This window comes from Capricornis sumatraensis, chromosome 10 (assembly GCF_032405125.1).
Source record: "Capricornis sumatraensis isolate serow.1 chromosome 10, serow.2, whole genome shotgun sequence".
NCBI classification, from domain to species: Eukaryota; Metazoa; Chordata; class Mammalia; order Artiodactyla; family Bovidae; genus Capricornis; species Capricornis sumatraensis.
This window is the reverse complement of record NC_091078.1, coordinates 17,276,479-17,290,707: the sequence shown is the minus strand read 5'-3', so window position 1 is coordinate 17,290,707 and position 14,229 is coordinate 17,276,479. Positions and strand designations below refer to the sequence as shown.

Here is a 14,229-nt window from a genome sequence, read left to right as displayed (position 1 = left end):
TCATGGTGGCTCAGCAGTACAAAAAGGCTCATTTTGTACTTGCATCACATCTGATGCAGGCAGGGTGGCTCTGCAGGCAGCAGCTCAGGATCTGGGCCGCTTCCACCTTGCAGTAAGCCAGTTGGAACATGTGGCCTCCAGTCTTGCCATAGCAAGAGAAGACAGGACCTGAGGGGTGTCTGGGATCAATTTAAGGACCAGGACTTCAAGTGACTGACATCACTTTAACCTATCTCCATCCCCACAGGTCAAAACCTGGTCACTGGCCCAACCTAATTGCAAGAGGGGCTGGGGAAGGTGAAGAGCATGTGGGTACCTGGTGAGTACCAAGTCTCTGCCAGTTGTTTGCCCAGAATTTCACCCACACAGAATATTAAAGAACATTTTGTTCTTCAATGTAATACGGGGAACAAACCGGGACCACGCCCCATTTTGATTTGCCCTTATATGCTTTCTTTAGGCAACTGACCTCAACCTTTCCAGCTGTAATACCCACGGCAGATTATGTTCACACTCAAGGCACACTCCAATGGACTTGCCCAAGTTTTCCCAAAACCCAAGAAACATTTTGTAGGAAACCCCTAAGACTTTTAAAGTTTTGGCTCTTATTCATGAAAACATATAAAGGTATGTGAGTAAGAATATAAAATTAGCCGTGTGAAGAGCTTTGCCAGCCATGGTGTGGGATGGATTGGCAGCAGTTCTGTGCAGTGCCCTAGGCTCTCTGTATCTCTACCTCCACTCATTCATGAAAGCACAAGTCAAGCGAGGGAGGAAGGTGGAATTATAAGAACCTTGTATCCATTGCCGTTCTTTTCAAAAGTACTTTTTTTCTTCCCCAAATCTGATGCTTTAACTATTCTTAGTGACCTCACCATTAACTGTAGTATGTGCTGTTTTGTTCAGTAAAGGGTTTTATTGATACTGTTGCTTAGCTGCTGTGTCATGTCTCACTCTTTGCGACCCCACTGACTGCTGCCCACCAGGCTCCTCTGTCCATTGGATCTCCCAGGCAAGAATACTGGAGCAGGTTGCCACTTCCTTCTCCAGAGGATCGTCCCAACCCAGGGATCTAACCTGCGTCTCCTGCATTGGTGGGTGGATTCTTTACCACTGAGCCACCAGGGAAGCCCCAAAGGGTTTTATGTGCTAAATCAAAGGTTTGGAGGATAGATCTACAAGGCATGTTCAGATGGAGGGTTTGTGTAAGAGGAAACTTGCAGTTTGGCTGGCATTGAGGGGTGATGTCAGATGGCAGAATGGCAAACCAAAGGGTGGTAAGGAGCTGTGTTTGGTAGCCAGGAAGGATCCCATAAAGTTGGAAAGGCCAACTGATTTTATCTCACATGCCAGCTCTAATGGATTGGCACTGCACTGAGAAGGCGTATGAAGCTACATCTAGCCTCAGCTGAAAAGACGACAGTGATTGATCAGTGATGTCTGCCCCAGGCATAGGACTGCAGAGTGGAAGGTGTACTGTTTATTTGACAACCCTGTGCTGGAGGTTCTTGATGGGCTAAGCTATGAGAGTCAGGGTGATCAAGTTGGGCAGGGCCATCACTAACCTGGGAGACAGGAGACCTTGTAATGGTTCAAGTATCGTCACTATCCAGTTATGCCTTTGTGAAGCACTTCCCTTTTCTGAGCCTGAATGGCTACAGATGAAAAATGAGGAAGGGTAGGTAAGAAAATCTCCAAGCCCTTTCCAGTTCTGACATTCTGCACTTCTAGGGCAAGAGCCATGTTTTTCTTGATTGGTGGGGTAGTGTACAAGACACATTTCCCTTGGACCTTTCCAAAAGAAATACCCTCTCAGACTTGCACTGCTGAAGGCAAGTACAACGAGAGCTGGAAAATCAAGCTGCTTTGTTTAAGGCTCTGGCCTGAGTTGCTGCCGACAGCATGATTTTGTCCTGGGGGCAAAATCCACTAGCGTTCAACTTGACCCCAGCCTGACAGCTCGGAGGCCTCCTGCCTCTGTTCACTGCAGCCAGAGTGGAGCCAGCTCCTCCACAGGGGTCCACTGTACCCCAGGCTCCTGTCATTCTGCAGCCACACTCTCATCAGCACACTTAGAGCTTCCTGGCCAGGCGGGGCATGTGGAATTTGTGAGCAGCGCTGACCTACAGGGAAGCTGGGGAGGGAGCATGCTTAAGGGTTCTGCCTGTTGTCTTTCTGGGTCTCTCTCCAGCTTCTCTGCTGCTTCGGGGCTGACTACAGCACCTGGGACAGGGAAAGTCAGCACGTTTATCCCCAGATGAGGCTGACAGTGAGGATAAGATGCCCAGGGCCAAATGCTGTCCATAAATGAGAGGATATTGGCTCTGCCTGAGGGACACTTCTAGCTGTGGTCAGATCTTCACTTTCCTTCATGCTGGTATTTGTAGGAGACTGAGACCCCACCCCACCAATCCAGTACTCACCAACAATCACAAGCCACAAAATCTGCTCTATCTGTAAAGACAGGGTGAGCGGTTCCTAAGTAGGACCATTCATCGTGACTTGGGCTTGGGTTAGGCCCTGCGCTAGCATCTTCTCATTGGGTTCCCCATGACCACTGAGTGTACAATAGATGCTGTACGTGTCCCATTGACAAATAATGAAACCACTCGAGTTTAAGCTCCTTTCCTAAGGTCACGGGGCATCAAGGTCAACATGTAAAAGCAAAGAAGTCAAGAGAAGCCACAGTTGTGGAGAGAGTCCCTGTATGATTTGTTCAGGCTTTTCCAGACTGTCTGTCTGTCTGTGTCTCTCTCTTTCTATATATATGTGTGTGAGTGTGTGTGCACACACACGCTAAGTTGCTTCAGTCTTTCCAACTCTGTGCGACCCTATGGACTGTAGCCCACCAGGCTACTCTGTCCATAGGATTCTCCAGGCAAGAATATTGGAGTGGGTTGCCATGCCCTCCTCCAGGGGATCTTCCCAACCCAGCAATCGAACCTGAGTCTCACGTCTCCTGCATTGGCATGTAGGTTCTTTACCACGAACGCCACCTGGGAAGGGGTGTCTGTGTGTGTTTGTGTGTGTGTGTCTGTGTCTGTGTGTGTAAAATCAATAGCATATTAATCATCTCCTGTGTGTGTGTGTGTAAAATCAATAGCATATTAATCATCTCCTATGTGTGTGTTTGTGTGTGTGTGTGCGTGTGTGTATGTAAAATCAATAGCATATTAATCAGCTCCTATGTGTCCAAGATTCCACTAGCATGGGGGAAGAGAAACTACGAGAAACCACAGCCAACTCTTAGAGACAGTTATGAATCCATTCATTCGCCTCGCAAACATAATGAGCCCTGCCACATGCCGGGGCGGCTGTCCAAGGAATGAACAGCGGATCCCCCTGGAGTCCTCCGCTGCCCTCCTTCCCCTGCCTGTTGTTCATGAACTCACTTTTTTCCCCTATGGAGACAGACATACCATAAAGTGCATTACTCTAGCCGTTTGTAAGTGCACAGTCTGTGGCAGTAAGTGCATTCACGCTGCTGTGCAGCCTTCACCGCAGTCTATCTCCAGAACGTGTTCATTTTCCCAAACTGGCACTGTGTCCTCGTCGAATACTAACTCACAGGGCCAGGCAACCACCTTCCTCCTTTCTGTCTCTCTGATTTGGCTCCTCTAGGTACCTCAAGTGCATACGTGCAGGCTACGTGGCTTCAGTCGTGTCTGACTCTTTCTGACCCTAGGGACCATAGTCTGCCAGGCCCCTCTGTCGATGAGATTAGGCATAAATCCTGGAGTGGTTGCCATGCTCTCCTCCAGGGGATCTTCCCAACCCAGGGACTGAACCTGCGCCTCTTACATCTCCTTCACTGGCAGGCGGGTTCTTTACCACCAGAATCATATGGGATGTGTCCTTTCGTGGCTGGCTTATTTCTCCTCATAAGCATCCTGTCCTTCAGGCTCGTGTCCGCTGTGCATGTCACAGGCCCCACGCTGACTTCCTTAAGGTCCCATGTGTCCCTCCTCTCCTCCACACTCTCCCAGCTTGCTCAGACCACCTCCTCTCTCCTGGACCGGCGCAAAAGGGACAGCCTGGTCTCCCAGCCTCCGGGCCTTCCTTCTTCCAGTGCATTTCCCACACCACTTCCAAACTAATTTTACATTTCTCTTTTTAAGCTGCAGATTCGATTTTTAAATTTTTTAATTTAAGTGGTATATGTATGGTTGTCAAAAAGTCAAATACAAAAAGGTAGAAAATGAAAGAATCATCACTCTGTATTCCATCTTTGCAGCTCTGCATCAGCGTCTTTAACCCCTGCATGGCTTGCTTTCACTGGGCCCGTGTTCTGCCTCAGCCAGCCCCGTCTGTTGAGACACTCAAGGCGCTTCTCACACGCTGGACTCCCAAGGCTGGGTGCACATCCTTGCCCATGAGTCTCGGCTCACGTTGAGGTCGGTTTCAAACAAGCCAACTGACTCTTCACCTAGCTGCCCGGCTGCACAGCTGTGGGCATCCTGGACACCAGCGTCTGCTGCAACCCCTGACTGGGCAAGGGCTAGAAAGCCTAGAGCAGTGGTTCAGTGCTGAGCTGGCCCAGGGCCCAGCATGAGAGACATGGGAAGTACCTTTGCTTCCCATGCTTCTGGGGGGGTGGGGACTATTCTCTGGGGCCCTGTATCCATGCAGCTGTCAGCGTTTTGCACAAAATGTGTTTCTCACACAGCTGAGCAGGCCCTGATGAAGTGACTGTTTCAAATGAGGATAGAGAGCACTCTCCCCCACATCCTCACACAGGAAAACAAGGCTAAGGGGCCGCAGGGGTCTGTCCCTGCCAGAGATGGCTCCCTGAGAGTCTGTGGCAACCCCCACGCCCACCTCTGCACCAGGCTAGCCCTCAGCCCTCTGGTCCATCCCGTGGCTCTGGCCCACGGCTTCTCAGAAGCTCTTAGATGTCCACTGCTGCTCAGATGATACACACCTCCAACTTGGGAGTGTCTGCTCTGGTTCTGTCTTGGCTGAGGCTGGACATGTGCCCATAAGGAAGTTTGAGATGGTTTGTTTTTAGGAGAGGAAGCTGGAGTCCCGGAACAGGAAGGGTTTGGGGAGGAATGACAGCCCCGGGCTGTACAGGCCCTCGGCCAGGGCCCCATCTACTTCCTCGTTCTCGCATGCCTTCTCTTCGTCCTTCCATCCCTGGTTCATGTGATGGCACTCGGGCATTTACTCTCCTGTCAGACACTAAGCTGGACAGCCCAAGCCATCTCTGGACACCCCTACGTGAAGCAGAGCCTCGTCTGGACAGGCCACTGGATGCACTCCTGCATCCTCGCAGCAGAGATCACCTCTGAGCTTGCATGCTCCTCCTGGTTCTGCCCCTGCCTCCACTCGAGGGGATCTAGAGGCCACTCATGGAAGCCCTCCCAAGGTCTCCCCTCCTAGGTGTCTGGGGGCCTGGCATGTCAGGGCGCCTCCCGGCCCCCAGGGCTGCAGCTCATGAGTAGGTTCAGAGTTTCCCCACAATGGGCTTCACTGCTCCTGTCTGCCCAGGAGCCTCCTCCATCTCGGCCCAGGCAGCTCCTCCTCCTGCTGGCGGAAAGGCTGTAAGCGGCGCCTGCCACAGCGGAGGCCCTGATCCCCACTGTGCTCTTGGCCCGGAGCGAGCCAAGCGAGGGGAGTGGAGCTTTGCTGCCTGATGCAATGTCTGGCAGGGCCCATCCCTTATCAGAGCACCATTCACAGGAGAGTCTGGGACCCCACCTCCTCCACGGGAGGAAGCCATCCAAGTACAAAACTGTTCTCTCGCGAGGGCCCTTTGCCAGATCACGAGGGAGGCCTGAGCACAAAGGGCCCCGAGGGGAGAGCAGGGTAGGGGAGCCAGTGCCTGGAGTGTAGGGCCTCAGATCACCGCCTGCTTTCTTTCCAGGGCTCCCTCGCTGAGGTTGCCTGGGCTGCCTCCGCTGTCTTCTGCCCTCCCTGCTACTAACACGTAGCTGGGGAGACCTGGAACTGAAAGCCACAGGCCGAGGTTCTTTATCCTCAAAAAGGTATCCCAGATTGTCATGACAATTCGAGACTAACATATGTGAAGCCCCAGGCACAAAGGTCGGCCCACAGTACACGCTTGTAGCACACTCCCATAGTATACGCATGTAGTATCCACTCAGTCCCTGCTTGGGGGGCACTTAGTGCACAGCCCACTCTAGTATCCTTGCCTGGGAAACCCCATGGACAGTGGAGCCTGGCAGTCTACAGTCCATAGCGTTACAAAGAGTAGGACACGCCTGAGCGACTAAACATCAGCAATACGCAGTGCACGCCTGCAGCACAGCATGCAGACCGGCTTCGCTCAGACAGGGAACAGTGGCTTTTTCTTCTTTCTCTTTGTATTTTCCATCAACTTAGAATGATTGAGCATCTCACAGTGGGCTAAATTCTTTGGAAAAAGCATTCCTCTATTCATTCTACAAGTAAGAGGCACCTACTGTGCCTGGCGCACACGGAGCAGGAATACAGAGGGAGCTCACACGCCAGTGGTTGAAACAGGCAGTGAACAAGTACATTTCCATCCAAGAAGGGAGCAAGCAAGGTGCTAAAAGGGACAGGGAGAAGGGAGACAGTCCACATTAGGTCAGTGGGTAGGGAAGGACTCCAGGGGAGGGGACCTCTGAGCTGAGTCCTGAGTTTAACTGGACCCAGGACAGCTGCCCTGCTCCCCTGCATTCGGAGGCTGAGCCAGATGTGCCCCTGGCCTTTCACCACTGGCCCTGCTGCCCTGGCAGTGTGACCTCTGCTGGCATCCTGGCAGGGGGATACCACCTTTTCCTCTGGCTGTTGCGTTACTGCTGGGTGTTAAGGGGAAGAAAGGTATCGAGCACTCCCCCAGAGATGGCATCTGCCAAGAAAAGGAAGAGATTTTTCATTCTCCCCATGAGCTAAGCAAGGCAGGCACCACAGCTCTAGGGAGGGTTTGTCCAGTGTTACAGATATCACAGACACACTTCTTGCAAAGGGCCTCTTGCAGGCCACCTTCTATGTGCATGACCCCCACCTTGGCCATCCCCCATGACCCTGTGACCTCCTGGCATCTGTGACCCTCTGCTACCTCCTGGGTCTGGGGATCTCTAAACCACCCTCTCCTGACTTCCCATTTGCCTGCTGGCCTTCCAACGCTAACCCTAGGGGCAGCCTGCCTGGACCAGAGCCGACGAACCAACAGCCTGCCTGGGATTTCATTTGGAGGGAGTTTTCACCCTTGTGTCTTCCTTTTAGGGAAATGTCAGCAAGGTTCTCAGGAACTCTGTATTATTCAGGGACTAAGGGGGCTGGGAAGGCAAGTCTAAAATAGAAACACTTCCTGGAAGGGAAGGGAGGAGAAGGTTCAGGATCTTTGTCATCGACACAGTCAACTTTGTAAATTATACCAAAGATGTTAGACCCAGAAGAGAGAGGGCAGCCAACACAACTCCCTGTGCCCCATGCCTGCCTTTTCTCCCTCTCCATGCACCAGATACTGCTCCTCAGAGCAACATTATACAGCAGGAACCACCCTTTTCATGCTACCAGTAAAGAAGCTGAGGCCCAGAGAGGTTAAGTCACTTATACAATGTCACACAGCATGTCAGATAAGCAGGAAGAACGAGAACCCAGGACTTCTGGTCCTAGCTTCTTTGCTTCTCTCACATCGTCAGATCCGGGCCCTTTCTGCTGAGAGCCTAGAGGGAAGAAAGCCAACATTTCAATCCTTTGTGCTCTGCAGATTCAGTACTGGGTCTCACCCTCCTAGCAGGACAGGTGGCCTCACACACCACAGGCTAAACTGGGTGAGTGAGGAACACAGCCCCGTCCAGCGTTCTGCAAACACATGCTGACTGCCTGCCAGTCAGCAGCTTCAGTGAGCTGACTTACCAGTAACTTGCTGGGCAGTGGGTACATGGCAGGTGCTCTTCTAGATGCTGGTCTGGACTTCAGAGAACTTGTAGTCTAGGAATGAGAGACAGACACACCATCAACTGCAAAGTCCAATCATTCGTGCTGTGGAGCAGGGGGTGTCACTGTGGAACATCAAAAGGGTGGAATGACTTAGATTTGGGAGGGGCAGTAGGGCTGTGGCTGGAGGAAACTTGGGCAAATTATTTAATCTCTCTCTCTACCTCAGTTTCCTCATCTGTAAAATGGGTCACTATCTAACAGGGCTTTTGTGGGATGAGGAAATACAAATCAAGTCCTTGGCATGCTACTAGGCTCAACTCATATCCTTGTAGTTGGCTCTTTCAACCAGAGTATAAGTCCCATGAGGGCATGGGTGGGGTCTGCTTGTTCCCTGCTGTGGGATACAGTGCCTAGACTGGCACATAGTAGGTGCTCAGGAGATATTTGTTTAATAAGTGCATGGGAAATGGCCCAGAAGAATTAGGAAGAGGCAAGAATATTCAGTTACCCTTGAACTGGCCTTGCAGCCCCTCCTCCCTCCTGGCTCATGTCCACCCACCTATACTTCCAAAGCACCCCAGCCTTTGGCCAGGGTGAGCTGCCCGCTGCCCCTGCCCCCCACTGCTCTGCCCTGCACAGGTGAGGCCCTCAACTCTGGCTGCCAGGGTACACATCTGTCTTCTCATAAGCAGAAGCCCAGTCTCACTGCTTTCCCTAGAGGGTAGATTTTCTGGTTGTCCCTAAAACCACTTTCATTGTATGATGAAGCTGCAGCCTGGGGACCCTCCTTTCAGCCCTCCCACTCCTCAGCGTCAATATCAGCTTGGAAAAAATCCGTCTTTCCCAGGAAGAAGGATGCTCCCGGATGCCCTGCACAAGGCATTCACAATTAACACTTTTCTAAACTTGTAGCAGACTGTCTCCCATGGATGAGAGTCCTTGTGGAGAAATGGAGAGACTTTCGGAAGAGGGGGTTGTGCTGGAATATGGGGGTTTGGGGTACAGGTATGTGTTTGATGGTGAGGCTAAATGAAAGCAATGGTGATTCAGGCTGCACTGGGCAACGGTGTATTTGCTCTGGCTTTTAAAAATAGATACAGTTTCAGTTAAGAGTCATTTATTCCTTTAACCATTCTGTCATTTAGCAGCCATGCATGAGTGTCTCCTGTGTGCCTGGCCCAGTACTAAGGGATAATGAGGGACCCAGACAAACTGCCTGCCCTCCACAAAGAGATGGTCAGCACTGAACAAGTCATTTCAAGTGGGAGTGCTTTATGACAAAGTCTCAGATCATAATGCGGGGGGGCCATGGGGGCCCTAAGCTATCCAGGAGGAAGCTGCCCCACGAAGCTGAGACCTGAAGGCCGAGGCCATATGACGGATTTTGCTAGAATTCACATGGTATGGTGGAAAACCTTTAGTTAATTTTAAAACATTTATACATCCACATGGTAAAATTTCTAATGGTGCACAATGTTACACAGTAAATGTTAAGACTCACCTCACCCTTCTCTCCTGACCTACCCGTTCCTTTGTTACTGGCCTGGTGTCTCCCTGCAGTCACAGTCCACTTGTATCTAGCATTTATATTTTTCTCTCCCTTAATTTTTTTTTCATACTGCATCAGAGCTTCTCAACCTGGGATGATTTTGCACCACCCCACCCCTCCTTACCCACCCACCCTCACCCAGAGGACATCTGTCAATGTCTGGAGACATTCAGATTGTCACAGCTGAGCAGAGGAGCCTCTACTGGTATCTAATGAGGAGAAGCCAAGGATGCTGCTCAGCATCCTACAATGTACAGGACAGCCCCCACAGCAAAGAATTATCTGATCCAAAATGTCAACAGTGCTGACATAAAAAAGAACAAAATAAGGCCATCTGCAGCAACATGGACAGACCTGGACGTTATCATACTGAGTGAAGTCAGACAGAGAATGACAAATACCATCTAATACAGCTTATAGTGCAATCTAAAAAAAGGGTACGAATGAACTTACTTGCAAAACACAGAGTCACAGATGTAGAAAACAAACTTTTCGTTACCAAGGGTGAAAGAGGGGACGGGATAAATTCGGAGACTGGGATTGACATATACACACTACTATCTATAAAACAGAGAACTAATAAGATTATACGGAAAAAGAATCTTTTAAAAAAAGTGGATATTTGTATAACTGATTCACTTTGCTGTACAGCAGAAATTAACATTGTAAGTCAACTGTACCCCAATAAAAGCTAAATTTCAAAAAATGGCAATAGTGCTAAGAAACCCTATCCTATATGCAGACTATGTCTGCAGCTTATCTATAACATCTACACATTATATATAACCATATATAGTAATTATTCATATCAGCAGTAGTAGATCCCTCTCATTCTTTGTGGCTGCATAATAATCCATTGTTTGCATCATCGTTTTTTTTATTTAGATGTTTGTACTCTTTTGCTATTGCAAACACATATAATGCAAGGAGTATTCTTTTTGTACTTTTGCCTTTGACTTGTGAGGTCAAACCATAAATTGATGGAAGTGACATGGATGAATCAGAAGGTTCGTTAACATTTTAAATGACCAGATTTCAAGTTTCTGGGGCACAGTTCATTGGGAGAGTGGGTCTGGAGTTCTGGCTGCTAAACAGGGCTGGGGGGGGGGGGCGGGGGCAAAAATCTGGTGGAAAAGCTATTTGTTCTCAACTATAGACAAGGGTGTCCTGACTGCCCATCTCTCCACAGGACCAGGTGTCCCCCACGTAAAGGACGAGCCAGGTCCTGAGTGATGCCCCTGAGCTGAGTGCCACGGCCCCACCCTTCCCCATGGAGAAAGGACTCTCTTTGCCCCAGGATTGCCGACATTTTCTGCACAGCTTGAGAATGAGGAGCAAATATGCCCTCTTCCTGGCTTTTGTGGTGGTGGTTTTTGTCTTCATTGAAAAGGAAAATAAAATCATATCAAGGTGAGGGATGCAAGCACAAGTCTTCCTTATCCAGGTGGGATGGGTGAGGGCACAGAGGTGGCTGCAGGGCTCTCTCTGTGGACCAACAAAGGCAATCCTTCAGCCAGTCACCACCAAGCCCTTCCTGTGCCCAGGCAGGTCATATCCATGTCATGACCTCACAGCAGTGAGACTTGGACTCTGGACTCAGGCATCCTGAGTTGCAGTTCTGATTCTGACCCCGCCCTTTTTTTTCTGGCCACAGCATGCAGCTTTCAGGATCTTAGTTCCCTGACCAGGGGTGGAACCCAAGCCCCCTGCAGTGGAAGCACAGAGTCCTAACTGCTGGATTGCCAGGGAATTCCCATGATTCTGGCCCTTTCTAGCTGCGACAGCTTACATAAGTCATTTCACTTTTCTGCCTTAAGTTCCTCTTCTAAAATGTGGCTAATGATGGGGCCTGCTTTGTTGTAAAGATTAAATAAGAAAATGTAAAAGCATTTAGCCCAGTGTCTAACACATAGTTGGTATCCTGTGGTTACTGGCTGTTGCTATTATTATTAGTTAACTTCCTGGCCTAGGATGATACCTCACACTAACAGCATATTTCCTATACTAATCCAAAGTCATGGATGAGGGATTTCCCGGCTGGTCCAGTGATTAAGACTCTGTTCTCCCAGGGCAGGGGCTCTGGGGTTCCACTCCTGGTCAGGAAACTAGATCCATCATGCTGCAACTAAAGATCCACATGCCTTAATGGATGACTATGAGGTAGGGTTCTGGTACAGATACTCTGGTCAGCAGGGCTGCCATGTTCAGCTGCCCAGGTTGTGTACTGCCCAACTCCAGGGGTGTGCACTCTCATAAGCTACACGGAGGATGCACAGAGTTGGCAGTGTACCATTGTGTGCAGTGGCCCTGTTAGTGAGCCCATTATACACAGAAGGATTTATAGACCTCTCCCAGGCACAACCCTTGCACAAAAGCATCAACCAAGATCAGCAGATTAGGAATTCAGCTGGGTAGTAGGCATTATGCTGGTGCCCTACCTGGGTTCCTCAGCATGGACTATTCCAGTCTGTGCCTACTGGGTCCTGTTGCAAGCCCCTACAACTCTCCACCTGGACACTGGCAAGCCAGAAGTCCTGGGAAGTAAATACCTCTGGGAGAAGCCCTCAGCCAAGGCCACCTGGGAGTTTCACATCCCCTGGGTGAGGGAATCCTGAGGTGTGCTCTGCCTACACTGTCACCTGGGGTTCCCCTGGCAGAGCAATTTGGCCACAGCGATTTTCCTCCTCAAGTCCCTACCCGTTCCCCCTGTGATCATGTCCCAAATAAACTACTTACACTCAAATCCTTGCCTCAAAGTCAGCTTCTCGGTGGTCATCCTAGGACACTCCTATGGGTGGCACAGGGGATAGAGTCCCCAGTCAATCACTGATCTCGGTATCCCTTTGCTCTCACAGGGTCTCAGACAAGCTGAAGCAGATCCCTCAGTCCCTGGTAGAGGCCAATAGCACCGACCCAGCCCTGGTCTTGGCCGAGAACGCATCCCTCTTGTCCCTGAGTGAGCTGGATTCGGCCTTCCTGCAGCTGCAGAGCCGCCTGCGAAACCTCAGTCTGCAGCTGGGCATGGAGCCAGCAGAGGAGGCCGAGGAGGAGCAGATGCTGGAGGCGGAAGAGGAATGGGAGCAGCTGGAACCCCGCCCACCCGCCGAGGCCCCGCCCCGGCGCCACGTGCTCCTCATGGCCACGACTCGCACCGGTTCCTCGTTTGTGGGTGAGTTCTTCAATCAGCAGGGCAATATCTTCTACCTCTTCGAGCCGCTGTGGCACATCGAGCGCACGGTGTCCTTCGAGCAGGGTGGCGCCAACGCTGCGGGCTCGGCCTTGGTCTACCGCGACGTGCTCAAGCAGCTTTTCCTGTGCGACCTGTACATCCTGGAGCACTTCATCATCCCGGCGCCCGAGGACCACCTGACCCAGTTCGTGTTCCGCCGGGGCTCCAGCCGCTCCCTCTGCGAGGACCCCGTCTGCACGCCCCTCGTCAAGAAGGTCTTCGAGAAGTATCCGTGCAAGAACCGCCGCTGTGGACCTCTCAACATGACGCTGGCCGCTGAAGCCTGCCGCCGCAAGGAGCACATGGCCGTCAAGGCCGTCCGCATCAGGCAACTGGAGTTCCTCCAGCCGCTGGCCGAGGACCCCCGTCTCGACCTGCGCGTCATCCAGCTGGTGCGCGACCCCCGCGCTGTGCTGGCCTCCCGCATGGTGGCCTTTGCGGACAAGTACGAGACCTGGAAGAAGTGGGTGGCCAAGGGACAGGACCAGCTGAGGGAGGAGGAGGTGCTGCGGCTGAAGGGCAACTGTGAGAGCATCCGCCTATCCGCCGAGTTGGGCCTGAGGCAGCCGGCTTGGCTGCGGGGCCGCTACATGCTGGTGCGCTACGAGGACGTGGCCCTCCGGCCGCTGCAGAAGGCCCAGGAGATGTATCGCTTTGCAGGCATCCCCCTAACCCCGCAGGTGGAGGACTGGATCCAGAAGAACACCCAGGCGGCCCACGATGGCATCTACTCCACGCAGAAGAACTCCTCGGAACAGTTTGAGAAATGGCGCTTCAGCATGCCCTTCAAGCTGGCGCAGGTGGTGCAGGCCGCCTGCGGCCCGGCCATGCGCCTCTTCGGCTACAAGCCAGTGCAGGATGCCGCCTCGCTCTCCAACCGCTCTGTCAGCCTGCTGGAGGAGCGCGGCACCTTCTGGGTCACGTAGGGGGCCCGGGGTGCCAGCACCCCTGCTGCTGAAAGTCCCGCTCTGCCTGCCTCACCCAGGCCCGCGGGGAGTCTGCGGCGCCGCCGCAGGGCGTGGGCTGGAAGACGCATCGGGCGTAAGCCGCGCCTGCGCTGTAGAAGTAGGCCCCCAGCCAGCTCGCTTCCCTTGCAGCTGCGGGCCCGGGGCTTCCCGCTGAGAACAGGACGGTGGCCGGCCCTTTTGAGGGCTGTCAAACCCAGACCTAAGGGACTGTCGTCTCCTGAGCAGACCCAGGCAGGCCCGGGGCTGTTCACGATTCTTTCTCTCCTCTCCCTCTCTCTCCCTCTTTCTCTCTCTCACACACACACAGATGTCCTGTAGACCTAGTGGGCAAGGGTCTACAAATATTTAACAACCGGAAGGGGTTCCGGCAGGAACTAGTCACAGTCAGACCCCATGCTTCACTCAGTGTGAACCTTTCAGTTTCTGAATTTCTTCATAATCCAGGGTAGCATTTGCGTGGGTCACTGGGGAGAGGTGAAATCAGCTCTATATAGAGCGACAAAATATACATATAAAGACACATACCTACATTCACACCCCACACCAGAAAAACAAATATATGCACACGTGCCTACAGAAAAAAAGCTTTTGAGAGTTATTAGAGCATGAGG

The 14,229-nt window shown here is 51.8% G+C and overlaps 1 protein-coding gene across 1 annotated transcript; it reads left to right on the top strand.

Moving 5' to 3' along the window:
* The first annotated feature begins 273 nt into the window (after positions 1–273).
* Positions 274–13,576, top strand: CHST3 (carbohydrate sulfotransferase 3). Its single transcript, XM_068981572.1, has 3 exons — positions 274–319; positions 10,611–10,831; positions 12,277–13,576. The coding sequence occupies exons 2-3, from the start codon at positions 10,692–10,694 to the stop codon at positions 13,574–13,576; spliced, it is 1,440 nt and encodes a 479-aa protein (XP_068837673.1). The 5' UTR covers positions 274–319; positions 10,611–10,691.
* The last annotated feature ends 653 nt before the right edge of the window (positions 13,577–14,229 follow it).

Excerpts from the sequence above, each read along its gene's own strand:
- CHST3 (XM_068981572.1), top strand. The coding sequence starts at position 10,692 with ATGGAGAAAGGACTCTCTTTGCCCCAGGATTGCCGACATTTTCTGCAC. Across the intron at positions 10,832-12,276 it reads GAAAATAAAATCATATCAAG|GGTCTCAGACAAGCTGAAGC; the intron begins GTGAGGGATGCA and ends TTGCTCTCACAG.